The sequence below is a fragment of the Prionailurus viverrinus genome, chromosome D4 (genome assembly GCF_022837055.1).
Source record: "Prionailurus viverrinus isolate Anna chromosome D4, UM_Priviv_1.0, whole genome shotgun sequence".
Taxonomy (NCBI): Eukaryota; Metazoa; Chordata; class Mammalia; order Carnivora; family Felidae; genus Prionailurus; species Prionailurus viverrinus.
In genome coordinates this window covers 87,297,232-87,323,818 of record NC_062573.1, presented here as the reverse complement: position 1 = coordinate 87,323,818, position 26,587 = coordinate 87,297,232, and the positions used below count along the sequence as shown (strand labels likewise).

General features: G+C 50.2%; 1 protein-coding gene across 4 annotated transcripts in view; it reads right to left on the bottom strand.

The window, feature by feature from the left end:
• Positions 1-12,375, bottom strand: part of IPPK (inositol-pentakisphosphate 2-kinase) — a 48,536-nt gene extending 36,161 nt beyond the window's left edge. For 2 of the 4 annotated variants that reach the window (XR_007146437.1, XM_047830868.1), the window contains exons 1-4: positions 12,138-12,375; positions 5,698-5,745; positions 4,019-4,114; positions 1,158-1,224 (exon numbers count right to left, since the gene is read on the bottom strand). Coding sequence is in view for 3 of the 4 variants with exons in the window: in XM_047830868.1 (XP_047686824.1) it covers positions 1,158-1,224; positions 4,019-4,114; positions 5,698-5,745; positions 12,138-12,218 (292 nt within the window). In the remaining variant the exon portion in view is untranslated. Of the gene's footprint in view, positions 1-1,157; positions 1,225-4,018; positions 4,115-5,697; positions 5,746-6,019; positions 6,042-10,715; positions 11,629-12,137 lie in introns of those variants that run through there. The other 2 variants (XM_047830869.1, XM_047830870.1) reach the window with 2 other exon arrangements.
• Positions 12,376-26,587: the final 14,212 nt, after the last annotated feature.

Below are 26,587 nucleotides of genomic sequence, written 5' to 3'. Positions count from 1 at the left end.
CTGCGACTCCCCCTTCCTTGCACAACCAGTCCTTCGGGGCCCTCCACCACCCCCACTTCCTCAGCGCCAACCGCACCACACGCCTCCGGACCCCAGGGGGAGTCAGCTTTCCTCTGTTCACATCAGGAGGCCAGTTACAAGTCGCCCTTACGACGAGGACCAGTACTTATGATGTCTGGTAGGACCAGTTTAATTGGTAATTAAAATGATGACGTAGAGCCTTAGGGCAAGCGTCAGGCCACCCTTGTCTAAAGGAGAGCAGCCGAGGGCGCCTGCGCGACTCAGTCGTTAAGCACCTGACTTCGGCTCAGGCATGAACTCACGGTTCATGAGTTCGAGCCCTGCATCAGGTGAACACGAGCCCTGGTGGAGCCCCACTTCTCTCTCTCTCCCCACCCCCCACTCACTTGCACCGTCTCTCTCTCTCTCTCTCTCTCCCTCTCTCTCAAAAAAAGTAAGAGAATAAAAAAAATAAAGGAGAGCAGCCAAAACCCAGTCCTGGCTCTGGGGCGGCTTCCCCTCGGCAGCTCTTTCCACACTGGGGGTCCTGCTCTTCACAGCGCCCCAAACCAGGGGCTCCCGCGCACAACCTCCGCGTCTGCTTTCTCCTTCCTAACCCCAGGATGGGAGGCGGGCCTCCGGCACACCTGAACCGCTTGTTCCAGGAGGGGCCAGGACCAGCCTCAACACCGGGGACGTCACCCCCGGTCTCTGCCTGGAAGGAAGATCTCTGACGGCGCTACCGTCGCCACCACCGCGAGCGAGAGCGGGAAGGCACGGGAGGCCACGGGGACAGGCCGTCGCCCACGGAGACGCACGTCTGTGCGCTTCCCGCAGGGTAAGCGGGCAGGTGGATTCTAGCGGCCGGGAGCAGGCCCTCCCGCGGGCCCTGCAGCCACCCTCCCTGCCCGGAGTCCCTCCTCTTCCTCCCGCTCCTCTTCTCCCAGGTGCGCTTCCCGGGTCACGCACTGTCTGCGACCACCCGAGCGTCTGGTGCCCAGAATCGTCTTCGTGAGCTCGTAGGACTTCTGCCGAGGGTGACGTTTCTGGCAACAGAGCTGCTGAAAACAACATCTACCCGACACAAGTCACAGGTCAAACTCTTCTCAAATGGAATATTTAAGTTCCCAACACAATGTAGAAGCCGGAACGCTTACCTGGTCTTTCAGACTGTATCTTTAAACAAAGCTGTTTCACGAAATCTAAAGGCAGCTGAACCACCTCCTGTGAGAACAAATACAACATACTCAGTGCACCGCACGACTGTGGGAATGGACCTAGTGCCGCAGAACTGCACACGCTCAAAAACAGTTAAAATGGCACGTCTCAGGCTACGAACACTTTATCACATTGAAAAACCATTCAGTATGCGGATTCAGGAATAAAAGCTGCTCTACTCTTTAAAGGACACGACCAGATGAAAGAGACGCAACAGGCCATCCTCAGAGCACTGGCTTCCACAGTGGGCGAGCCACCCACCCCGGCCACCGTGACCGGGAACCGAGGGGGGTGTGCTCACCCGCTGGGAGAAGCCATCGGAGCCCCCGGGAGCTCGGGGAACAGCCAGGGGAGCGCGGGGAACAGCAGATGTAGCAGTCCAGGGCCACAAGCAGAACTACATTTCTCTACACAACTTTAAAGCCCCAATTTTGTAATGAACTCAATCTTGGGCACCCTGAACACTTGGCTACATTTTACCAACCCTTGATTCAAACTCCTGAATCAGTGTGAACCACGTCATCCTGCCTGACGGACGGACAGATGGATGGCAGCTGGCCAGCACCTGCACAAAGCACTAACTTAAGAAGGACTACGGTTAAGACCACACAATTCCTCTGCCGGAAGTGTAAGTTGGAGGACGTAGCCACGCCAGGTTCCCCGTTGATGGGCTTCTGCCCTCGAAGGAATGCAGGGACGGCTGCGGGGGTGGGGAAGGTGGCTGGCAGAGAAGCAACTGGTCCAGTCTTCCAGAAGCTTCCCCAGGAGAACAGCATCCCCTCACTAACCATGTGGCCAATGCTTCCATCACATCACGCTCAAATGCAAGTTGAGGCCGCCCTAGTGGCACTCACTTTGGGAAGACCAGGCCCACAAAAGCAAGACAACACTTTAAATTCCATCAGCGTCTCAACCATCCACGGTACTGAGGACACAAACCCCTGAAGGCACAAGGGGAACAGCCTCGTCCCTGTTTCCCAACCTCCAGCTCCTGTGGAGACAGGCCCAGACCAGTCCCCAGACCAGCCCCTGTCCACACGCAGGCTGATGACCGGTGTCAGCAGTCCCACGTACACACGCCAGAGACTGGTGTCAGTGGTCCCGTCCACCCACACCCACACCCACACCCCGGTGACCGGTGTCAGTGGGCCTATCTACACACACACTGGTGACCAGCGTGTGTCAGCAGTCCCGCATACACACACGCTGGTGTCGCCTGACGGTGGCCTCATGCAGCCCGTCCTGTGCGGACCCCATCTCCGAGGGAGAAAAAGCAGGCTGTGTCTCACTCTGGCAGGGTCTCCAGGCAGAGGGGGTATGGAAGCGGGATGGATGCTCCCAGGATGTGACCCTGTGGGCTCACACTCTCCCAAAGGCCCGGAGACAGAGCACCTGGAGACAGAGCACCGCGTGAGCCCCGATGCTGTTCCTCCCTACCAGGCCGCTGTCGGCTGGGACCCTGAGCTGCCACCGCCCTCACTGCTGACCCCGCCTGGGAGAAAACGTCCAGAGCTCCCCCAAGAGCTGCAGGACAGAGAAATGCCCCGTCCTCAAGAAGAAAGCTGGCAGTCAGCACACCCACGTTCACTCAGACACCGTCCAGGCCGCTCACAGACGCAGGGCTCTCACAGCCACGGGCTTCAGGCCTTCACAATTCAACTGGACAGCCGGGGACCTCAGCAGGGGCGGTCCCAGCCCCAGGACCTCTTGCCCCTTTGTGGCCCCACGCTGCCCGTGGCTGCCCCTGGAGGCCAGCAGGAAGCTGTGAAAAGGACAGGTCATCTCTCAGATCATGAGCCTGGGAAGCCAGGGCCAGGTCAGAGCAACACTCAGAGCCCTTCAGTGAGCCCACATCAGGAGGTGCTGAAGCCCCAGCCAGCAGGCGGCTCCGCGGTGGCGTCAGCCTGGAAGGGGTCCACAGCCCTGACGAACCCGCAGCAGCACCGACAACACGTCCCAAGCTGTCAGGGGACCCCCTTAGAGGACGTTTCGCCTGAAGTCTACTCGGTCAGGCAACCCTTACACTTCAGACAACCTCCCCTCTACCTCCTCGGTGCCGGCTTCTCAGGATGAGCTCAAGCCACAGTATTTGCAAACAGAGGCCGCACTCTCAGCTCCGAACCACAGAGCTCCTGTCGGTTCAGGGCCCTGCTCTCCGAGAAGCAGCGCCAGGCACCGTGACACGTGAGGATGGCCGCTGCCAGGCAGGGGACGGACGCCACCTGCTGAGGGCCGCCAGGACGCAGGGCCGCCGTGGCTGCCTCAGTGCCCCCTCCTGCGTGTCCCAACATGACTTCGTCTGTAACAGGCACCCCTTGGCAAGAAGCAGCAGCAAGAGCCAGCAGCACAGACCACCCAAGGGCAGGGGGAGGCCATCATGCCCCACGGGCCTCAGCCAGGCTTCCCCAAGAGGCAGGTCACACACATCCCCAGCGTGGGGGCCCCACTCCTCCCCGACTCGCTTGAGGTACCACCAGCAGCAGAGGGCTCAGCGATGCTTCTGGATCTCTGTCGAGACCCTCACCAAGCTGGAGCCCCCCGTGACAGCAGGGTGGCGGGGACCAGGGGTCCCAGCAAATGGGGACCTCACGCGGTCTCTCTGAACCTCAGGCTGGTCGTCTAGAAGATGGGAACACCACCTGCTCCGCGCTCACGCGCAGCACAGAAGGAGAGCACTGGGAAAGCAGACCACAGGGCTGTCCGGAAGCACAAAGGTCCAGACTACGCTTGAGAAGCTGGTGTTACGGACACAGAGCGTGTGAACGCAGACTTCGTGACCGTGTACGTAAAAGTCACTTACCCCACAGTGAACGTAGTTCTCCCCCAAAAACTCTTTCATGACATTTTTGCTGAAGTCCACTATGTTCTGTAGGTGCTGAAATATCTCTTCTGAGGCCTGTAATGGACAAGCACAGGGGAGCCTCAGTGACCGGGGCCTCCGAGGAAGCAAGCAGCACCACGCACACACCAGGCGCCCTGGCTCGGGAGGAAGGCGAGCCTCGCCGGTGACCGCCGGACCCCCCAGAGCTCCCGTCCCACAGCCCCACAGACTCCACACCATCCGCCCAAGAACCACGTCTGCCCCCCTTGCCCTCCTCCCACCCGGGACTCATGGGGATCCCACCAGCGGCCCAGGTGCGCCCTCTGAGGAACACAACTTTGAAAATCTGTCGCGGCCAAAAATCACCGGGTGTTTACATTTCGGTCCTCAGCATCTAGATGTAGATAGAGTAAGTACGTCCTCCCCAGTCAGAGGCTTGTGACGCGCCCGCAGGCTGTGAGGTTTGGGGGAGAACAGGTTTCCGACCCAAGGCAGCAAGTCTTGCCGGGGTAGACGGCAGGGTTCTGGCAGGGGGCCGGGAGGCGGCCGGGGCTCTGGGAAGCTTCTGGACGGAGCTGCCACGGCCTGCAGCGGAACCACACGCGACAAAGAGCCGCGGGCCCTCGGGGTGGCACCCTACAGCTGCAGCCACAGAGCTCCCGACAGAAAGCTCTCCTTGTCAGGACTGGCACACGCAGCTCTCCACCCTAACGTGACTGGTGCCACGTCGTACCGCTCAGAAAATAAAGGCAAACTGTTGCTTCGAAGACGCTGCCCTAGTGAGTCTGAGCGGGGAGAGCGGAGGGAGGCATCCGGAGAATGCTGGCCTTTCCACAAGCTTCAGGCGCCTCGGGGTGGCGGGCGGGGGAGGAAGCTGCCTGGAGAACGTTCTAGCTTCCACTCAGATCTGCTTGGATCCCACAGGAACAGACCACCATGTGTGCTGCCTGCGGCAGCGGAGGCAGGAAAACGCCCTCCTGCCTGGGGCCACCTTCCTCCACACAGACCACGCCGTCCCTAGGCCCCGGGCAGCCCCGGCTCTCCCCCTCGGTCCCCTTCTCTTCTGCGAGGCCAACCTCATTTCCACAGCCGTCCACCCCACCTCCCCGGACTCTTCCTGCCCCAGACGAGCACGGACTCTGTGCTCCCGCTCCCCCCGCCACCCGCGTGGACGGGATCCCCCGACAGGCACTGCTGCTCCCCCGCTGGAGGGGGACACTCGCTGCTACTGGGGGCGGCGGGCAGGCGGCAGAGCAGCACCAGCTTCCCTCGGCCCAGATGACTCAGCGAACGGAAACCTGGCGCTCCACCTGAATGGCCTGTCGTGACTTGTCACGCTGCCTGCGGGCATCACCAACTCCACTTTCGTGGCTACACTCCCAAAGATGGGGAAATGGAGCCAGCGAGTGGCAAAGCCGAGCCCTGGCCCTGGGTGTCCCAGCTCAGCACCCAGGGCCCTCCCAGGGCACCCATGGTGACCCGGGCAGGTCAAGACGCCGGCCGTGAGGGAACTGGGGACACCCCCACTTTCTGCACCGAGAGCCTGTGTCACATTTAGCTTTCTACAGTTAGCACTAATACTTCCACGTCAGAAAAAAAATTCAGTGTTTTCTTAATCAACTATTTTAACGACTGGGTGGCAAACCCACCAATCTTACCTTCTTCCTGTTTGGAGGAAACTTCAGGAAACGCAGCACCACACAACGCTATCAGAAATAAAACAAAGTTTGGTCAGTGCCCACCCGAAGCCTGGGGTCGGGGGGTGGCTGTGGGGAAGGGGCTGGAGGCCCCGTGCCCCCGGGGAGGCAGGAAGGGAGCCGGCGCTGGGTCACAGGGCAGGCAAGAAAACCTGGCTCCCCCGGGCCGGCCAGCTCACCCCCAGGAATTAATCTTACAGAAGTAACTAGAGTGCAGAGAAGATTCTAGCTACTGCGTGCGAAAGGATGACGTATAGTTCCAAATAAAAGGGAAAGGACCCACCCGGCCAACAACAGTGACGAGGCTAAACACAGCAGGAGGCCTTCCAGACGGTGGGACAAGGTGCTGCAGTTTATGGGAGACGGAGGTCCCTGCTCACAGACACACGTGCGGCCACCACCCACTCGGAAACGGGAAAGGTTACAGGACAGGCCTTATAAAGGAAGCCAGTTTTATAAACATGTTCGTACACGTGTGTGCAAACAAACATGGGTAAGAGGGGATGTATGGGTACCGTTCCACCCGTGTCAAGTTCAAAAGCGAGTAAGACCAAGGTCTGGTGGACGTGCCTCAGGCGGGTGGGACTGTCCCTGAAAAACGTTCCAGTAGGGGCTGGTCATGGGATTACGGGTCCATGTGCTTTGTGATATGTAGCTACATACACACCGACGACTGAAGCACTTTTCTAGAGGTTTGCTACCCTTCATTTTTGAAAGTCCATAAAATATTTTATTATGATTTACTTATTCTTTGAGAGAGAAAGAGACAAGGCACGCACATGCACCTGCAGGGGAGGGGCAGAGGGAGGGAGAGAAAGAATCCCAAGCGGGTTCCAAGCTCTGGAAGGAGTTCGACACGGGGCTCAATCCCACAACCCTGGGATCATGACCTGAGCCGAGATCAGGAGTCGGACACTTAACCAGCTGAGCCACCCAGGCGCCCCACAAAATAAAAGTTTTTAAACAAAGTATATGCACACTCAGCTTGTATGAAAAAGTCCAGAAGCACTCAACACTGGTGACAGTGTCTCCAGGGAGCAACAAGTGGACAATGTCTTAACGTCAAGGACCAAGCACCGGGAAAGAGGAGAGAAAGGGACGGGCTACGGAGCCGAGGGCCACACCATTCACATCCTTGAGGACACCACGTGAGAGTCTAGGATCTTCTCAAGCTGAAAATCAAGCCAACAAACAGAGGAGTGACACACGCACATTCAACCACCTCAAAGCCCAAAGTGAAGGCCACCACTTGTCACAAACGGAAGACAAATACCGGCTGCTTCGAAGGCCCCAGGTGGGGCGGAGCGAACGGCCTGGGAGACACGCCTGGGGCCCTGAGAACCCATCTCGGCCGGCCATCCCAACGCTGGACGGCCAGCCCAGCACAGGTGTGGGGACTCTGGCTGCCCAAGGGGCCTGCAGCCTCGAGCGCGGGGTGAAGGGTTTCCACGTATTTGTGCCGTAAAGTTGAGTGAGAAAGCAGGAAACGAGACGGACACAAAGGACTCTTCAACCAGTAGAAGCACATCTTGGAAGGAAGTGCACCAAAGTGGTTAACAAAAATTATTTTCTGAGTGGGAAAATTCTGGATGTTTTCCACCTTCTTCCCTCCGGTATTCTGTATTTTATGGGGCAGTAACTGGTACCAGATAAGAATCAAAGACCACAAAAAACGCACCACGAGGGACAGCTGCCCACGTGAGGCCCGAGGGAGGGAGGCTGCAGGTGGGATCAAGGCAGGTGACACCAAAGACGGGCCCAGGCCGGGTCTTCCACCGGGCAGAGGAGGTGGCCCAGGACAGGCCAAGAAGAGCAGACAACTTCTAAGGGAAGGAGCAAGAAACACCACAAGGGGAAGAGTCGCCCTTCGGGGGGCCGCCCCAGCTGCCGCTACTGGTGACATCACCAGCCCACAGGGTGCCGAGGGGATGAGAGCCAGGACAGGTGCTGGGCTGACAGCCTCGCAGAGTGGATGGCACCGAGACACATCACCAAGGGGAACCAGGATGCCACGGGGAGGCCAGACGGGAAGGACACACGGGGACAGAAGGGACCTGCACCGGGCAGGACGCTTTCCCTTCCAGGCTTGGGCTGCCTCTTCTGGACCCACAGATGCCACAGCACTGATGTGGTGGCAGAGGTGTGAGCCCGGCTGACACCTGGGGGCACCCCTGGGGGGCTGCGATGGAAGGGGCGCTCAGGTGACCTCTGCGAAGATGCAAAGGCCGACAGCCCAAAGAGAAGCAGAGGACTGGTAAGGCAAACCCCAGCTGCACGGGACACACAGTGAGGGTGTCACACAGAAGCACTAGCAAGTCCGTGGGCGGCCTTCAAGGCCCCGGACCCTCCAAGGCCACATGAGCACAGAGCAGGTGTGCAAACACACACAGCCAGCATGACCCCGTACCACAGACTGATCCTTCTGCAGGTGACACAGAAACCTTCCTGGTCAGCAGGGCAGCTGCTGTCCTGACTAGGAGGAGGAAGCGGGCACAGGCATGGGCGGGAAGCCACCAGGCCCCCGGGGGAGACGAGGCCTAGACCACACACACCCGTGCCCCCCAGGCAGAGCGCAGCTCACCAAGGTCAGGGCTGGCAACCACCAAAGGGAAAACCGTTTGGAAACGACAAATCCTAACCACCTGACTGCAGGTGACCTTGGGAATAATCACAGACAAGGCCCCACGCAGGGCTCTCTGACGAGGCCTCACCTGGCCGAACATCAACCTGAACAGATACCATTAAAATTCCAAATAATGTTACTTGTTAAAAAAAAAAAAATACTAGAGGCAAAAACTTCAGACTCTTTGAACTGGATTCAGCAGAAAATGACAGGGGAGTGGCCCGGGACTTGGGAATGTGTCCCAGTCAAAAGAGAGAAAGACAGAAAACCAGAACAACTCTCACCTGCCTGCACACTCCCCATTAGGAAGGGTGACACACAAACCAGAAACCCTGAACATGAGGCCAGAAGACAATCGGATGCCCTGACTGCTGGGACCTCACATCCTCAGGACCCGGATGGACCCGGACAGACGCCCAGGACCTCAAAACTATCACAGAGACAGAGGATCCACCACCGTCTGGTCTCAGAAAGGCCGGGACACCTCAGGAGGCAGAAACGAGCACTTCCCTCGTACCTCTGTAGGAGACCCTCGCTGGCAGGTCTCTGGCATCACCTCTGTCCACGGAGGAACACATTCCCACAGCTGAGTGTGATGACCCCAAGGCGAGGGACCTGGAGGGCAGCTCACTCCCACCACCGGAGACACTCCAGAGAGGAGTGACGAACCAGACTCTCAGCGGCCCACCCAGGACAGCGCAGCGCCAAAGCCCCTGACGAGGTCAGGACAGTGAGTGCGGACAGAAATCCCGGCGGCACGCAGGAAGGCAGCTACGGGCTTCACCACAGCTCCCCGTGAGCAGAAGCGCAGCCACTGGGACGACGACGGCGTCCCTGGGCTGCAGCAGTGAAGTGCGCGCCCACCGGGGAGCCGCCCTTGCCCAGGACCCCGCCGTAGGGCGGGTGCCTGGAGCCCCACCGGGCAGTCCGCACCCTTGGAGCAGCTGGCGGTGGGGAGGGTTTCCACGCCTGGGTGGACACCGCACAGCTGGACCCGGGGGCGCTGAGCACCAGGCGGAGGGGGCAGACAGCGGGCACCCGGCCCGCTGTGGCGTGGGAGGAGTGATGGGGAAGCCGAGGGCGCCCTGTCTGGAGCTGGCCTACCCTCAGGTCTGCTGCGGCCCAGCCCAAGCGTGTCCCCGTGCCACCGCGGCCCCGCGGCCCACACTCCTCCTCCACGCCCAGGCCACAGTCTACGAGTGCCACACTCCCCCAGCCCTCCCAGCCTGGTAGGCTGTCACCCCACGGGCCTTGGAACTGGCCACCTGAAGGCGCCATGTGTCCTGATGCTGCAGAGGGAAGACGGCCTTGCCACTTGCTGAGGACTTACAGCTCTGCACGTCGACGATGCTCTCCAGAGAAGGAGGGAGAGAAGGCTCTCCCCACCTGGGAGAGCCCCGGCAAGGCCGCCCTCTACCTTGGGATAAACAAGGTGGGGTCTGGGGAGCAGGAACACATGTTCACCCTCACAGCACGTGCACCCTCTCCTTGGGCACAGCAGGGCTCTGTCCTCCTTCCCAGGCCAAGCACAAAGGCCTCCCCACATCCAAGAGGCAGTCAGAACCCTCACTTGGCCGAAACGTTCTCCCCCAAGACCACTTGTGGTGATAACTGAGGAACTAACACCAAGCGAGCAGAAATGAGCACAGAACAAATTTAGATTTAAAATAAAGCGGGGGGGGGGGGGGGGGGGCTCCTGGGCAGCTCAGTCAGTTAAGCATCCAACTCTTGGTTTCAGCTTAGGTCATGACCATGAAGTTTATGAGTTCGAGCCCCAAGACTGGCTCTGCACTGACAGCGAGCCGGCTTGGGACTCTCTCCCTACCCTGCCGGCCACCTCCCCCCACCCCTCCCCAAGCACACTCACTCTCAAAATAAATAAACTTTAAAATAATAAAAAAAAATAGATAAAGCGTGAAAAGCACAGGTCCAGGGTAGCCTGGTGACTAAGTTGAAAAGGGAAAGGAAACAGAAACACAAGCCCTAAGAGCCAGAGCTATGCGGTGAGGGAGGGGCCCAGCTACCCTGCAGGGTGGTCCTCGGAGGCCAGTGATCTCCCGGCCTGATGTACTTTTACTCCAGATCCAGAACTTGCTCCTTCACCTGACACACCTTCTGAAACTCGGTCCCTTAGCCCCACTCTAAACGAAGCCTTAGCCTTACATAACATGAAGATACACCACTCGTCCCACTAAGGAATTGGAAGACGGGTGTTTGTTCTGTGAAATGATTCAGGGGTCACTACAATAACCTGACAACAAAAGAGACTTGTGCGGGAATATCCAGGCTTCACCCACCCAGGAACCACCAGGGGCCCAGCGGACCACACAAAGAACAGCTTTAGGTTAGGCCTCACCCCCATTCATCGAAGATCTTGAGCAAAGCCTGCAGTCTCGTTCTTCTGCTCCCCTCGCTGTGCCAGGAATAACAAAATGCAAAGGCAGAACAGGGGCCACCTGCGTGGCCACAGCTTGCCCTACAGCTGACCCAGCACACCCAGCGCAGAAACAACTGAGCAGGCAACCCCCAAAGCCCGCACCAGCCTGTAGGAGCTGCTGGACTGGGTCAGGGCTCTAACCCGAGTCCAAAGGGAATGACAGTTTTCACTTGCCAGGCTTGACTCGCCCAGCTCCTGCTCACCTCATCCTGTACCAACTCCACGACAGGGGTTTTGTTACTAGTTCCGCTCTCCAAATGCAGAAAGGGAGTCTGGGCCAGGCAGCGGTAGAACTGGGACTGTGCCCAGCTCTGCGTGACTCCAATTCCCAAGCTCTTAACACCTCCCCCCCCCCACCCGCCCGGGCCGGCCCCCGCCCCCCAGGCGCCCGGCGCAACACCTAGGGCTCCTCCCCTGCCCACCACATTCCAGCCTGGTTGTATCAGCAGAACGTCAGGGAGATCTGGGGCTTCACACAAATCCACAAGCTTCTCTTCCTGGATTCACCTTCTTGGGAGTCCTTATTGGACCTTCTGAAAGCCCTCACCGAATTAAGAAAAACAACCCCTTTAAATCCTAGAAGATTTTGGAGAAGAACCTGTGGGCAATACTCCATTATTATTGTCGGCAGCAGCGGCGGGGCAATTCCCTGCGTCTTGAAGGATAAACTCCCTCCGTGCTGGGGGAGAGCACCATCCCGGGCACTTGCCTTCTTCAACCTCCAGAGCTGCGGGGACTCCCATCCCGGCTCCCGCTACCCCCGCAGCTGGGCAGTCGGAGGTGGCACCGCCTGGGGCTGGGGCAAGAGGTGCTACGAGGACGTGGCACTGACCTGGAGGGGGGGGGGGGGAGGGGAGCGCTGGGGGCGGGAAACGCACCGAGCAGGACGGGGGTTGCAGTGTTGCTGGGGGGACGCGGAACTACCCAGGGCGGAGGAGGGGGCCCCAGGGGGTCGTGGACCCGAACCCTGGGGGAGTGGGGAGTGTTGCTGGGGGTACGCGGAACTACCCGGGGCAAAGAAGGGGGCGCCAGGGGGGTCGTGGACCCGACCCTGGGGGTGGGGAGTGTTGCTGAAGAGATGCAGAACTACCCAGGGCGGGGTAGGGGGTGCTAGGGGATCTTGGGCCCGACCCTGGGGTGGGGGGGGGGGTGTCAAGGATCCGGATCCGACGGGGGGGGAGGGAGAGTGTTGCTAGGGGGACGCGGAATTACCCGGGGCGAGGGAGGGGGTGCTAGAAGGTCGTGGACCCGACCCTGGGTGGGGGATTGCTGCCGGGAAGATGCGGAACTACCCCAGGGCGGCGCGATGGCCCGGGACCGCGCCGACCTTCCGCCGCTCACCTGCGCGTGGGCCACCACCAGGCTCTTGTTGCCTTCCCCGTGGTACCCCCATTCATTCTCGTCCATCTTCTCCTCGTCCATCCCCCGGTGCGGCCCTGGCGCCTCACGCGGCCGCGAGCTGGAAGCCGCCGGTCCGCCTGGGCAGCAGCCGCCGCCGTCGGGGGGAGGAGCGCCTGTCAGCCACGGCCTCCCCTCGACCCCGCGGCCCCGACTTCCAGGCTCTTAGTCGCCGGAAGCCACGCCCACGGTGGCTGCCATGGCCAAGCCGGGCAACTTCCGGGTTTACGCCCGCTTCCCTTCCTTTGACCACTACGGTGGATAGGCAGGAGGCCATCTTGGATGCTGGCACATGACTCACTTCCGGAGCGCGGATTTTAGAACAGGAAAGGAGGTTTCCGCCTCGGGCGCCGGAAGTGAGGCAAGCGGGAGGAGCCGGCGGCTCCTCGGCGCCCGAGACCGGCGTGGCCGGGAGTAGAGGTTCGGCGGCCTGGGAGATAGGGAAGACGCGGCCCAGCTGGCGGGCAGTGGGGTGTACGGGCGAGCTGGCAAGTGGGACGGGGGCGTCCACACAGCCCGGGGGCTATGGCGGTCGGGGGAGTGCGTGGTCCGTGGACCTTGGACCACCGAGATGTGGAAGCCCCAGTAAGGCACTTGGCGGCTCCGAGCCCCCGCTTCCTTGTCTGTAAAGTGGGATGTGACTCACCTCACACGAGTTATTAATATCACCGTTTGCTCGTTACCCGACGCAGAATCACCCCGCAGTCCCACGAGGTAGCGCTCTGTACACCGTACAAACGAGGAAGCGTGGCTCCGAGAGGCGAGTAGACTCCTAAGTGGTGCTTTTGCCAGAGGAGTGGGTTTCGTGGACCTTGAGCTCGAGGTTGGGGTTTGAAATCTGCCCCTGCCACGTAACGATGGCGAGGCGGAGGGCAGGTCGCTCCCGGCCTTAGTGTTTCCATTAGGGAAGTGATACCATCTTCTAGAGCTGCAGTCACGGTTAAATTCGATCAGCGGTTCCCAAACTCTTAGTCTCAAGACCACCTTATTCTCTTTAAAAATGAGAGCCTCAAAAAGTTTGCTAGTGTGGGTTATATCTATCAATATTCACCGTATTATAAATGTGAAATTTAGAATACTTTTCGTCTTAAAAATAAACATTCTTGGGGCGCCTGGGTGGCGCAGTCGGTTGAGCGTCCGACTTCAGCCAGGTCACGATCTCGCGGTCCGTGAGTTCGAGCCCCGCGTCAGGCTCTGGGCTGATGGCTCAGAGCCTGGAGCCTGTTTCCGATTCTGTGTCTCCCTCTCTCTCTGCCCCTCCCCCGTTCATGCTCTGTCTCTCTCTGTCCCCAAAAAAATAAATAAATGTCGAAAAAAAAAAATTTTAAATAAAAAAAAAATAAATAAAATAAACATTCTTAAAAACCTGTGTCTCCCAAAAATACAGAGTGGGAATTGTTTTACATTTTTTTAAATCTCCTTAAAGTTTTAAAGATTCATAGAACATAGCTGGATTCTCACATCTGCTTCTGCATGCACTGTTGCAATATACCGCTTTGAAGTATATGAGGAAAATCCAGCCTCAGATACATGGTCCAACAAGGAAAGAGCTACAAACCAACCTCCGAACAGCTTAGAGCACCACCAGACACCTGGCAAGGCCTTGGAAACTGATGAAATGAAGCCGGTGAGTCAGGAAAACAAGCTGATGGCTTTGAGGACTGGCCCAGGTGGAAAGCAGCTCCGAACCCTCCCCAGGGATGGTTGAAAAGGGGGTAGAAATTGTCCACTCATCAGGGGTAAATAGTCCCCAGCGGGGAGGGGATGGCCACTCACAGAAGACCTTCCCACACCCTCATAAGGTCAGGGGACCCTAAACATGTTTGAGATTTTCTCAACATCTGTGACCAGAGTATTAGGATCATATTAAGTACTAAAACATTGCTTTAAGGAAACCTCTGTGGTGCTGAAAATGTTCTGTATCTTGGTGGTATTTTTTTTTCAGGGAGCATTTTCTCACAGTGTTTAGAGTTACTAGCATATGGTGATGATGAAAAGATTAAACTTTGGTTTCATGATTGTTTTTAAATTCTCCACAGATGCACTGGTGGACCATGCCCACCCCATCCCCAACTTGGTACACCACTGGCTACAGGGAAAGAGAGAGGTGCTTTGAAAGAATTATGGTGGAGTAACAACGTGGAGAAGAGTGGACCCATCTGCAGTGGTTGGAGGAAAAGAAGAAAAGGCTAGAAAAGACACTAGCATTGGGAGAAGTACCTCTTCCTCTATTCAGCCCATGTGGTCTGACTTTTTTTTTTTTTAATGTTGAGAGGGCGAGCAACAGCGCACACAAGTGGGGGAGGGGCGGGGGGAGGGGGTGGCTGGAGGAAACAGAATCTGAAGCAGGCTCTAGGCTCTGAGCTGTCGGCACAGAGCCCGACACAGGGCTCCAATTTACAGACTGTGAGATCATGGTCTGAGGTGAAGTCGGTCGCTTAACCTACTGAGCCACCCAGACGCTCCTCATGCGGTCTGACTTAAATTAACATAATCCCTAATCTCGAGGCCTTCTAGTGACCTCAGCCTGTGCACAATCAAGAACTATCTGCTCAAGGAATCACATCAACCCAGGGATTGGTTGGGGGGGGGGGGGGAATGCAGAGACGATCCAGGTTCATGCAATGAAGCTCACTCATGTGGCTTGTGTGGAAGTGATCATGGGGAGAGTCACCCTCAGCTGGGTGGCAAAGAGGCCAGGAGGTCAGCATGTGCTGCCAGCAGCGATCCAGGCACCTCTGATGACAGCAAAAGGAAACGGCTGGGCAGTAGCGAGGATGGAAACACCTGGTGAGCCGAAGGATCGCGTGCTTCTTGGTTGCTCTGAAGTTTCTGAGTAGTGAACTCCATCTTTTGCTAAAATAACTTGAGTTGTGCTCCTTTCACTCATAACCTGAAGAGCTCAAGCTAATAAGAGGGGGCACTGGGATGGACCAGTCACCTCAGGCAGTGTCGAAGTGAAGCAGAGCCCAAAGGGCCATTGTTAGCAGGGATTCCTGCACGAGGACGGTGTGACTAGGAGCTCCCTACTCCATTTGGTCCCAGCTGTACTCCCACCATGTCAGTCCGTGCCTTCTCCTTTTGTGTTTAAAAAGGAAAAGAGATGGGGCACCTGGGTGGCTCAGTCGGTTAAGCGTCTGACTCTTGGTTTTAGCTCAGATCATATCGTGGTTTGGGAGTTGGAACCCCGCATCGGGCTCTGTGCTGACAGCTCAGAGCCTGGAGCCTGCTCCGGATTCTGTGTTTCCCTCTCTTTCTCTCTCTGTCCCTCCCCCACTCGTGCCATGTCTCTCTTAAAAAATAAACATTAAAAAAAAATTTTAAAGAAATAAAAAACATTTAAAAAAATGATAAATTTAAGGAAAAAGAAAAATACCAGACTCTAACTGAGGGACATCCCACAGAGTATCAGACCAGGATTCCTCAAGACATCTGAGACATGGGAGACAGACACACCAGAGGAGCCTAAGGAGATGACACCCCTAAATGCGATGTGAGATCCAAAAAGGATGCTGGTGGGAAAATATTTGGAATTCAGTTAGTAGTAATGAGCGAATGTTAATTCCTTCCTCCTGGGAAACAAACCATAGTTAAGTGTGTTAAGCGGGGGGGGGGGGGGGGAGGCAGCCATGTGGGAAGTCAGTAAAATCTCACAATGTTTGTGTAAATCCAAAAGAGGAATTCATTTTTCAGCTTCTTTCAGGATTATATAATTATGTATTTTAAAATGTAAATCAAGTTGGCAAAATAAAAGCAGTCTTCACAGCAGTTGCCTTGGGTGATGGGGAAGGGACAGACAGGACACATGCACTGACAGAGCTAAATTTGGTCACATCAGTAAAAATAGCTGCAGTGAATCCTCTCGGACCCAACTTTTCCATGCCTACAGATTGCCCTACAAAACCCTCAAACACGCAGCAGTGCTGGACGAGTCTTGGTTCCCAGCATGGGCACCTCGGACAGCCTTGGGCTGCACCCACCCACCCAAGCACAAGACCTGGGGGGAGGCTCTGCCACCTGTGTTCCAACAAGTTTCCCAGGTGACTCTCCACCACCAAATTATGGCATACTCAGAAGTCACTCCACCAAATAAGAAAACCAGTTACACTTGTACCGACATGAGCTCTGTGCATCTGCAGTTGTGAAACAAACGTGTGTGAGCGTGTAAATGCAAAGAAAAGGGGACAGAAATTATTCTATCTGGGAGGGGGCGGGGGGAGAGGGAGAAGCCAGGGAAGCCATGTCACTTTCCTCATATTGTTGATTCAGAGGATGTATTCACAAAACACTTCCATGATAAGAATTTAAATGAATAAACTCTTGATACTTATTTTTTTTTAACTGAGGTAGGCCTGTCACTGTGCATGCACGTGAAGGATGGCCACATATGTTGTTAAATACAGGGATAAATGTTTGAATAGAAAAAAAATGTCTTACCGTACACTGTTTTCTCTGGGGATCAGGCCATGATGAAATACATTACGTTCTTCTGTAACATTTGAATTCTGCATGAAAGACGTGAGTCTTTACACCGCGTGCAGGGGAAGTCACTGGGAAGTCCTGCACGTGGTGGCCTTGGAATACTCAGCTACAGGGAACTGGGCAGCTGTTACGGAGAATGGACCTTAAGATATTTAGGTCACTTGAACACACCATGGGCAAGATCCTACTATCCTGAGCTGGTCCCACCAACTCCAAAATGCGTTAACTGGATAATGAGTCAGGGGGCCTTCAAGAGCACATAGCCCCTTCCCACACAAAGATATGGTGATGCTGAACACCCCTCCCCCTTCTGCTGAAGGGACCACTAGAGGGTTAAAAGGCTGGTGCCCTCTCCCCTGCCACTGTTTTTCCCCTTTCCCCTTCTGGGAACTAGACATCAGAGACTAGGACATGCAAAAGCAATTGCATATATGGAGGGAAATTAGACCAGTAAACCCAGGGAAAGACATAACTTGAGACAACCTTAAGTTTACACCTCTGGCTGACCCTCAGCAAAAGCCCACCTACAACAGCCTAGAAAACAGTAACAAAGCACTCAGAGAGGAGAACTGACTTCCAGAGTTGCCACATCTTCGATTCAAATGTCCAGTGTTTAAGAAAAAGTCACAAGACATGTAAAGAGACAGAAGGAGGGGCGCCTGGGTGGCTTGGTCGGTTAAGCGTCCGACTTCGGGATTTCGGCTCAGGTCATGATCTCACGGCCCGTGAGTTCGAGCCCTGCGTCGGGCTCTGTGCTGACCGCTCAGAGCCTGCAGCCTGTTTCAGATTCTGTGTCTCCCTCTGTCTCTGCCCCTCCCCTGTTCATGCTCTGTCTCTCTCTGTCTAATAAATAAATAAACGTTGAAAAAAATTTTTTAATAAAAAAATAAATAAATAAAAATAAAGAGACAGAAGGAAATATGGCCTATTCAAATGAAAAAAATAAGCCAATAGAAACTGTCCTAGAGAAAAACCAGATGACATTTAGACAAAGAATTTAAAACAACTGTCTTAAAGATGCTCAAAGAACTAAAGGATGATGTGGAGAAGGTCAAGAATGTGGTGTATGAACAAATTGGGAAGAAAAATTAAGAGATTTTAAACACTAAAACCAAAAGAAATTCCAGAACTAGAAATTAATGAAAAAGTCACTCAAGGGATTCAAAGGCAGATCTGACTCTCTATTCTCAGTGCTCAAGAATACAAATGCTGAAATTTGAAATTTTAGGATCAGAGAGAAAACACGTTGAAAAGTGAACAGAGCCTGAGGGACCTGTAGGGTGCCGTCAGTGAGACCAATGTCCACACTGAGGGTATCCCAAAAGGACAAGAGAGAAAGGGGAGGAAAGAATACTTGAAGAAATCATGGCTAAAACTGTTCCAAATTTGGTGAATGACATGAATAGAAGTATCTAAGATGTTCAACAAATTCCGAGCATGATGAACTCAGAAACCCACATCAGGACACATAATCAAACTGTCAAAAGACAAACATAGAGCAAATCTTGAAAGCACCAAGAAAGAAGACTCATCTCATATAAGCGTCCTCAGTAAGACATCAGAGGTTTCCCCTAAGAAACTGGAGGCCAGAAGACAGTGGGCCAATACATTAAAGTGATAAAAAGAAAAAATTGTCAACCAAGAGTCCTGTGTCTGTCAAAATTGTCCTTCAAAAGTGAGGGAGAAATCAGGACATTCCCAGATATATGAAAAGGGAGTTTGGGACCATAAGACCTGTCCCACAAGGAATGCTGACGGGTGTCCTATAGGCTGAAACACAACAAAAAGCCACATGAAGAAATAAAGGTCTCAATAAAGGTAAGTGCATGGACAACTATAAAATCTAGTATTACTATAACAATTGCTTGTAACTGTATTTTTTGTTTTCTATGATTTAGGAAAATGATGCATGGAAATAGTTTATTTTTTTATACACGCAAAATACAAAGATGTAATTTTATAACATCAACAACTGAAAGAGGTGGGGACAGATCTGTAAATGAGCAGAATTTTTATACGTTTGAAGTTATCTAGTTATAAACTCAAATTATAATGTTATAACTTCAGGATGTTAAAGTGTAATCCCCATGGTAACTGCAAAGAAAATAGTAACCGAATGAACATTTTTAAAAAGGGAATTAAAACTTTTCGCTTTTAAAACAATGGGGCACCTGGGTGGCTCAGTCGGTTAAGCATCTGACTTCAGCTCAGGTCATGATCTCACAGTTGGTGAATTCAAGCCCTGCATTGTGCTCTGCACTGACAGCTCCCTCTCTCTCTCTGCCCCTCTCCAGCTTGTGCTCTCTCTCTCTCTCTCTCTCTCTCTCTCTCTCTCTCTCTCTCAATAATAAGTAAATAAACTTAAAAAAAAATCTCTAAAAGGAAGGAAGGAAGGAAGAAAAGAATACAAAAATCCCTTATATAAGACAGCCAGTGTGGACAAAATGATAAAGACAGAAAGTAGAAAGAGGGTGTCCAGGATTAGCAGGTAGGGGGCAGGGGTTCCTGCTGATTGGGGACAGAGACCAGTTCTGCAAGACAAAAACAGTTCTGGATGGGCGCCTGGGTGGCTCAGCTGCTTGAGCATCCGACTTCAGCTCAGGTCATGATCTTGCAGTCCATGGGTTCGAGCCCCGCATCAGGCTCTGTGCTGACAGCTCAGAGCCTGGAGCCTGCTTGGGATTCTGTCTCCCCCTCTCACTGCCCCTCCCTGACTCGTACTGTCTCTCTCTCTCTCTCTCTCTCTCTCTCTCTCTCTCAAAAAATAAACATTTAAAAAAAAAAACAGTTCTGGAGACAAGTGCTGAGGACAAACAACAATATGAACATACTTCATACCACCAATCTATACACTTAACAATGGTTCAAATGGTAAATTTTGTATAATATGTATTTTGTCACAATAAAAAATTTAAAAGCAAAAAAGTAAAGGATAAATGAAGACTTTCTCACACAAACAAAATTGAAGGAATTTGTTGCCAGTAGGCCCGCCCAGTTTGAAATGTTAAAAGTTTTTCAAAGAGAAAGAAATGATATAAATGAGAACTGCAAATCTATATAAAGAAAGAAGAGCACTACAAAAAGAATAAGTACAGGTTAAAAAATTGTATTGTTGTTATTATTTTTTAATGTTTATTTTTGAGAAAGAGCACAAGCAGTGGAGGGGTAGAAAGAGAAGGGAACAGAGGATCTGAAGTGGGCTCTGTGCTGACAGCAGTGAGCCCAATACAGAGGCTTGAACTCATGAACCGTGCGATTAAGACCTGAACCATGAGATCATGACGCTTAACTGACTGAGCCACCCAGGAGCCCTTATTCTTTATTTATTTATTTGTTTGTTTGTTTGTTTGTTTTTAAGAGAAAAAGAGAACACATGCACGAGTGAGGGTGGGGCTGAGGGAGAGAGAGAGAGAGAGAGAGAGAGAGAGAGAATCTTAAGCAGGCTCCACATTCAACATGGAGCTCAAGGTGGACTCTATTCCACGACTGTGAGATCATGACCTGAGCTGAAATCAAGAACTAGATGCTTAACTGATCAACTCCCCCCAAATATGACAATCCTTAACATGTTGTCCCCTAACAACAGGGGGTCCAACTATGTGAGGCAAAAGCTGGTAGAACTGCAGGGAGAACTTGAGGAATCCACTATTAGAGTTGGAGATTGGAACACCCCTTTCTCAGACATGGACAGACCCAGCAGGCAGAAAATCAGTAAGGACACAGTTGAACTCAACAGCACCATCAGTCAACTGCATACACCTGGCAACTGTAGACGACTTCATCCACCAACATCAGAATATACATCCTTCTGAAGCTCACACAGAAATTTACCAAGATAGACTACATTCTGGTCCCCAGAACACGTTCATTTATTCATTCATTCATTCATTTAATGTTTACTTATTTTTGAGAGAGCGTGAGCAGAGGAGGGGAGGAGAGAGAGGGAGACACGGAATCTGAAGCAGGCTCCAGGCTCAGAGCTGGATGGGGGCTCGAACTTATGAATGGTGAGATCATGAGCTGAAGTTGGACACTTAACTGACTGAGCCACTCAGGAGCCCCCACATTAAAACATTTAAAAGAATAGAAATCATACAATGTATGCTCTCAGAACACAATGAAATTTAACTAGATTCAATAATACGAAAAAAATATAGAAAATCCCAAAATACTTAAACAACACATTTCTTTTTTTTTTTAATTTTTTTTTAAGGTTGATTTATTTTTGAGACAGAGAGAGACAGAGTATGAACGGGGGAGGGTCAGAGAGACAGGGAGACACAGAATCTGAAACAGGCTCCAGGCTCTGAGCCGTCAGCACAGATGCCTGACATGGGGCTCGAACTCATGAACCGCGAGATCATGACCTGGGCTGAAGTCGGACGCTTAACCAACTGGGCCACCCAGGCGCCCCTAAACAACACATTTCTAAATAGCACATGAGTCAAAGAAGGAACTTCAGGGGCGCCTGGGTGGCTCAGTCGGTTAAGCGGCCGACTTCGGCTCAGGTCATGATCTCATGGTCCGTGAGTTCGAGCCCCACGTCGGGCTCTGTGCTGACGGCTCAGAGCCTGGAGCCTGTTTCAGATTCTGTGTCTCCCTCTCTCTGACCCTCCCCTGTTCATACTCTATCTCTTCCTGTCTCAAAAATAAATAAAACGTTAAAAAAAAATAAGAAACTTCAACAGATATTTAAAAATAATTTGAACTAAATAAAAATTTAAATACAATTTATCAAAATTAGTGGGATGCATTAAAGCAGTAATTAGAGGGAAATTTACAGTACTGAGTGCATATTAACAAAAAAAGAAAGATCTAAAACCAATAACCTAAGGTTCCACTTTACAAAACTGTTTTTTTAAAGAGCAAATTAAATCCAAAATAAGGAGAAAGGAAGTAATAAAAATTAGATCAGAACCAATGAAATTAATTGGAAACCAATCAATAGAGAAAATCAACAAAACCAAAAAGCTGGTTCTTTGAAAATATCAATAAAATTTATAAGCCTCTAATCAGGCTAGGATAAAAAGAATTACTAAAATAGGAAATGAGAGAAGGGACATCACTACAGATCCTGTGGACATCAAGGGACAATAGAATAATATTGTGAATAATTATATGCCAACAAATTTGATAACCTAGATGAATCAGACCAATTCTTAGAAAGACACAATCTACCAAAATTCACACACGGAGAAATAGACCATCTGAATAGGCCTGTGTCTAATAAAGAATTCAAATGAATAATTAGTGATCTTCCAAAATAGAAAGCACTGGATTCTGTCCAGGGGGTTGCTGATGGGTTTGCTGAATTCTGCCAAACATTTAAGGAAGAAATTACACCAAATCTCTACAGTCCCTTTCAGAAGACAGAAGCAGAGGAAATACAGGGGCGCCTGGGTGGCTCAGTCGGTTAAGCGGCCGACTTCGGCTCAGGTCATGATCTCACAGTCCATGAGTTCGAGCCCCGCATCGGGCTCTGTGCTGACCGCTCAGAGCCTGGAGCCTGTTTCGGATTCTGTGTCTCCCTCTCTCTCTGACCCTCCCCCGTTCATGCTCTGTCTCTCTCTGTCTCAAAAATAAATAAACGTTAAAAAATTTTTAAAAAAAAAGAAGCAGAGGAAATACAGAATTCAGGATTTACTGTAAAGCTACAGTAGTTAAGACAGTGTGGTGCTGGCAAAAGAACAGACAGATCAGTGGGACAGAGAAGACAGTGGTGCTGGAACAACTCACCCACATGCACAGAGATGAATCTGCACGCTGACCTCACACCCTTCACAAAAATTAACTCAAACTGGATTATAGGTCTACATTTAAGACCCAAAACTATAAAACTCCTGGAAGATAATGTAGAAACCCTAGAAAAGTTTGGGTTTGCAATGACTTTTTAGACACAACACCAAAGGCAGGGTCCATGAGAGAAATAACTGATAAGCTGGACTTCATTACAATTAAAAACTTCTGCTCTGCTGAAGACACTACCAAGAGAATGAGAAGACAGAAAAACTGGGAGAAAACACTTGTAAAAATATGTCTGCTAAAAAGACTTATCCAAAATATACCAAGAACTCTGAAAACTCAATGAGAAAGCTAAAGCCTATTTACAAAATAAGCCAAAGATCTGAACAGTCACCTCACCAGAGCAGAGATACAGATGGCAAACATATGAAAAGATGCTCCACATATGTCATCATAGAAATGGAAATCAAAACAAGAGACCACTACATACCTGCTAGAAGGGAAAAAATTGAAAACAGGGGCTCCCGGGAGGCTCAGTCGGTTATGCACACACTCTTGATTTCTGCTCACAGTTTATGATCTCACAGTTTATAAGATCGGCCCCATGTTGGGCTCTGAGCTGACAGCATAGAGTCTGCTTTGGGTTCTCTCTCTCCCTCTCTCTCTGCCCTTCCCCCACTCATTCTCACTCTCTCTCGTGCTCTCTCAATATAAATAAACAATTAAAAGAGAAGGGAAGAGGAAAAAGGAAAAGAAAAAAGAAAAAAAGAAAAGGAAAAGAAAAGACAACATAAGACAAGACTGACAACAACAAATGCCAGTAAGGATGTGAAGCAAGAAGAACTCTCCATCATAGCGTGTGGGAATGCAAAATGGTGCAGCCACTTTTGAAAACAGTTGGGCAGTTTCAAACAAAACTAAACTTTACCATATAATCCAGCAATCATGCTCCTTGTTATTTATCCAGGTGAGTTGAAAATCTATATACACACAAAAAGCACGCAGCTTTATTCAAAATTACAAAACTTGGAAGTAACCAGGATGTCCTTCAGTAGGCGAGTAAATAAACTCTGGTATATCCAAACAGTTGAATATTACTTAGCACTAAACAAGAAATTAGCTATCAAGCCATGAAATATTTGTAGGAAACTTAAATGCATTTTACTAAGTGAAAGAAGCCAATATGAGAAGGCTCAACACTGTACGATTCCAACTGTATTACATTCTGTAAAAACAAAACTTTGGAAACAGTAAAAAGATCAGTGGTTGCCCAGGGTTAGGGGGCAGACAGTGACGAATAGGCAGAATACAGAGGATTTTTAGAGTCGTGAAACTATTCTTTTTTCTACAATTAAGGGTGGATATGTTTCACAATCAACAGAATATACACCAAAAGTGAACCCTTATGTAAACCATGGACTTAACGTGATAATGAAAGTCTATTTTTTAACAGTCTTCTAATAAATGAAAGCTGAGAACCAGATGGCTTCACGAGGAATTCTGCAAAAACATTAAGAGAAATTAACCTCAATCCTTCTCAAAGACTTCCAAGAAACAGGAAGAGGAACACTTCCCAACTCATCTTAGGAGGCCAGTATTATGCTCATACAAAAGCCCAACAAAGACATAACAAGAAAGGAAAACTAAAGACCAGTATCCCTCACGAATATAAATGCAGTGTCAGCAATAGACTACCACACCACATCCAGCAGCATATTAAAGTGATTATACACCACAACCAGTGGGGATTGATTCCAGGAATGCAAAAGTGGTTTAGCATATGAAAATAATGTAATATGTCATTAATAGAACAAAAGGAAAAAAAGCCTCATGACCATCTCAATGCATGCAGAATTGATTTGAAAAATTCCAACGTTCAATGAACGAAAATACTCAACAACTTAGAAATAGAAGGGAATTTTCTCAGGCTGATAAAGGTCATCTATAAAAACTCAGCTAACACATTGCAAAATAGTTAAAGATCGAAAGCTAATGATGTTCCCTCTCACCACTTCTATTCAACACGGTTCTGGAAATTATATCCAGGACATTTAGGCAAGAAAATGAAATAAAAGGCATTCTGTTGGAAAGAAAGAAGTAAAACTATATTCACAGAGAACATGAGCTTATATATAGAAATCCTAAGGTATACACACACACACACACACACACACACACACACACACACACACAATATTAGTAAGTGACTTCAACAAAGTAGTAGGGAAAAAATACAAAAATCAGTTTCATTTCCATAAACTAGTAACAAATATGAAAATGAAATGGAAAAAATTTCATATATAATTATATCAAGAGTATTAATACTTAGGAACATTTTAAAACCCACTACAAATTTATAATAAACAGTGTAGTAATAGCATAAAAACACATATGGAATAACAGAATGTAATATCCCAGAAATAAACCCTTGCATATATGGTCAAATGATTTTTTACAATGGTGGCATTAAATGGGAAAAGAACAGTCTTTTCAACAAATGATGCTGGAAAAGTGTATATCTACATGCAAAAGAGTGAAGTCAGGCCCTCATCTTACCCCGTATACAAAAGTTAACTCAAAGTGGGTCAAATAACTAAAAGTAAAAGTTTTTCTTTCTTAAATCCCACATGTGAGTGAAATCATATAGTGTTTGTCTTTCTCTGACTTATTCCACTTAGCCTAATACATTCTAGCTCCATCCAAGTCATTGCAAATGGCAATATTTCATTCTTTTTTATGGTTAAGTAATATCATAGGGGAAAAAAAGAAAGAGGAAAACCAAGAAACAGACTTAACTACAGAGAACACATTGATGGTTACCAGAGGGGAGGTGGGTGGGAAATGGGAATGGTGGAAAATGATGATGGAGATTAAGGAGGGCATTTGTCTTAATGAGCACAGGGTAATGTATAGAAGTGTTGAATCACTAAATTGTACACCTGAAACTAATATTATACTGTATGCTAACTAACTGGAATTTAAGTGAAAATTTAAAAAAATAAAAGTAAAAGCTAACACTATAAAACTCAGAAATAAAGGGAAAAAGCTTCATAACAGTGGATTTAGCAATGATTCTTAAACATGACATAAAAGCAGACAACAAAAGAGATAAATTAGACTTTATCAAAACTTAAAACTTTAATCAATCATAAGAGTGAAAATACAACCCAAAGAATAGGAGAAAATATTTGCAAATCATATATCTGATGAGAGATTAACATTTAAAATATACAAAAAAATACAGCAACAAATAACCCAATTTAAAAATGGGCAAAGAGATTTCTTCACAAAAGATATAAATGGTCAATAAGCACCTGAAAAGATGATAAGCATCACTAATATTAGGGAAATGCAAACCAAAACCATAATGAGATAACACTTCACACCTATTAGAATGGCTATTATTTTTTTAAAAAACATCGAAAAACAAGTGTTGGCAAGTATGTGGACAAATTGGAATAACTGTGCATTGCTCCTAGGATAGTAGGAATGTAAAATGGTGTAGCTGCTTTTGAAAATTGTATAGTGGTTCCTTCCTCAAAAAATTAAAAATTACCAGGGCACCTCGGTGGCTCAGTTGGTTAAACGCCCAACTCTTGGTTTCAGCTCAGGTCATGACCTCGCGGTTCATGGGTTCGGGCTCTGCATTGCGCTGACAGTGCGGAGCCTGCTTGGAATTCTCTCTCCCCTCTCTCTCTGCCCCTCCTCTGTGCTCTCTCTCTCTCAAAATAAATAAACTTTCAAAAAAAAATTTTAGAAAGTTAAAAATTACTATATGACCTGCAATACCACTTGGGGTATCTACCTAAAAGAATTGAAATAGAGACTAGAACGGACATTTGTATATTAATGTTAATAGCAGTAATACAATGGCAGAAACAATCAGTTGTCTACCAACAGATGAATGGATGAACAAATGTAATATACACATAAATGAAATATTATTTAGCTTTTAAAAGGAATGGAATTATGACACCGGCTAAAACTAGATAAACCTTGAATACATTATGTTAACTGAAATAATCTAGGCAAAAAAGGCCACTTATTTTATGATTTCATTTATGTGAAATATATAGAATAGTCAAATTCATAGAGACAGAAAGTAGTTGCCAGGCACGAGGGGAAAAGAGATTGGGGAGTTATTGTGTGATAGGCACAGAGTCTTCTGT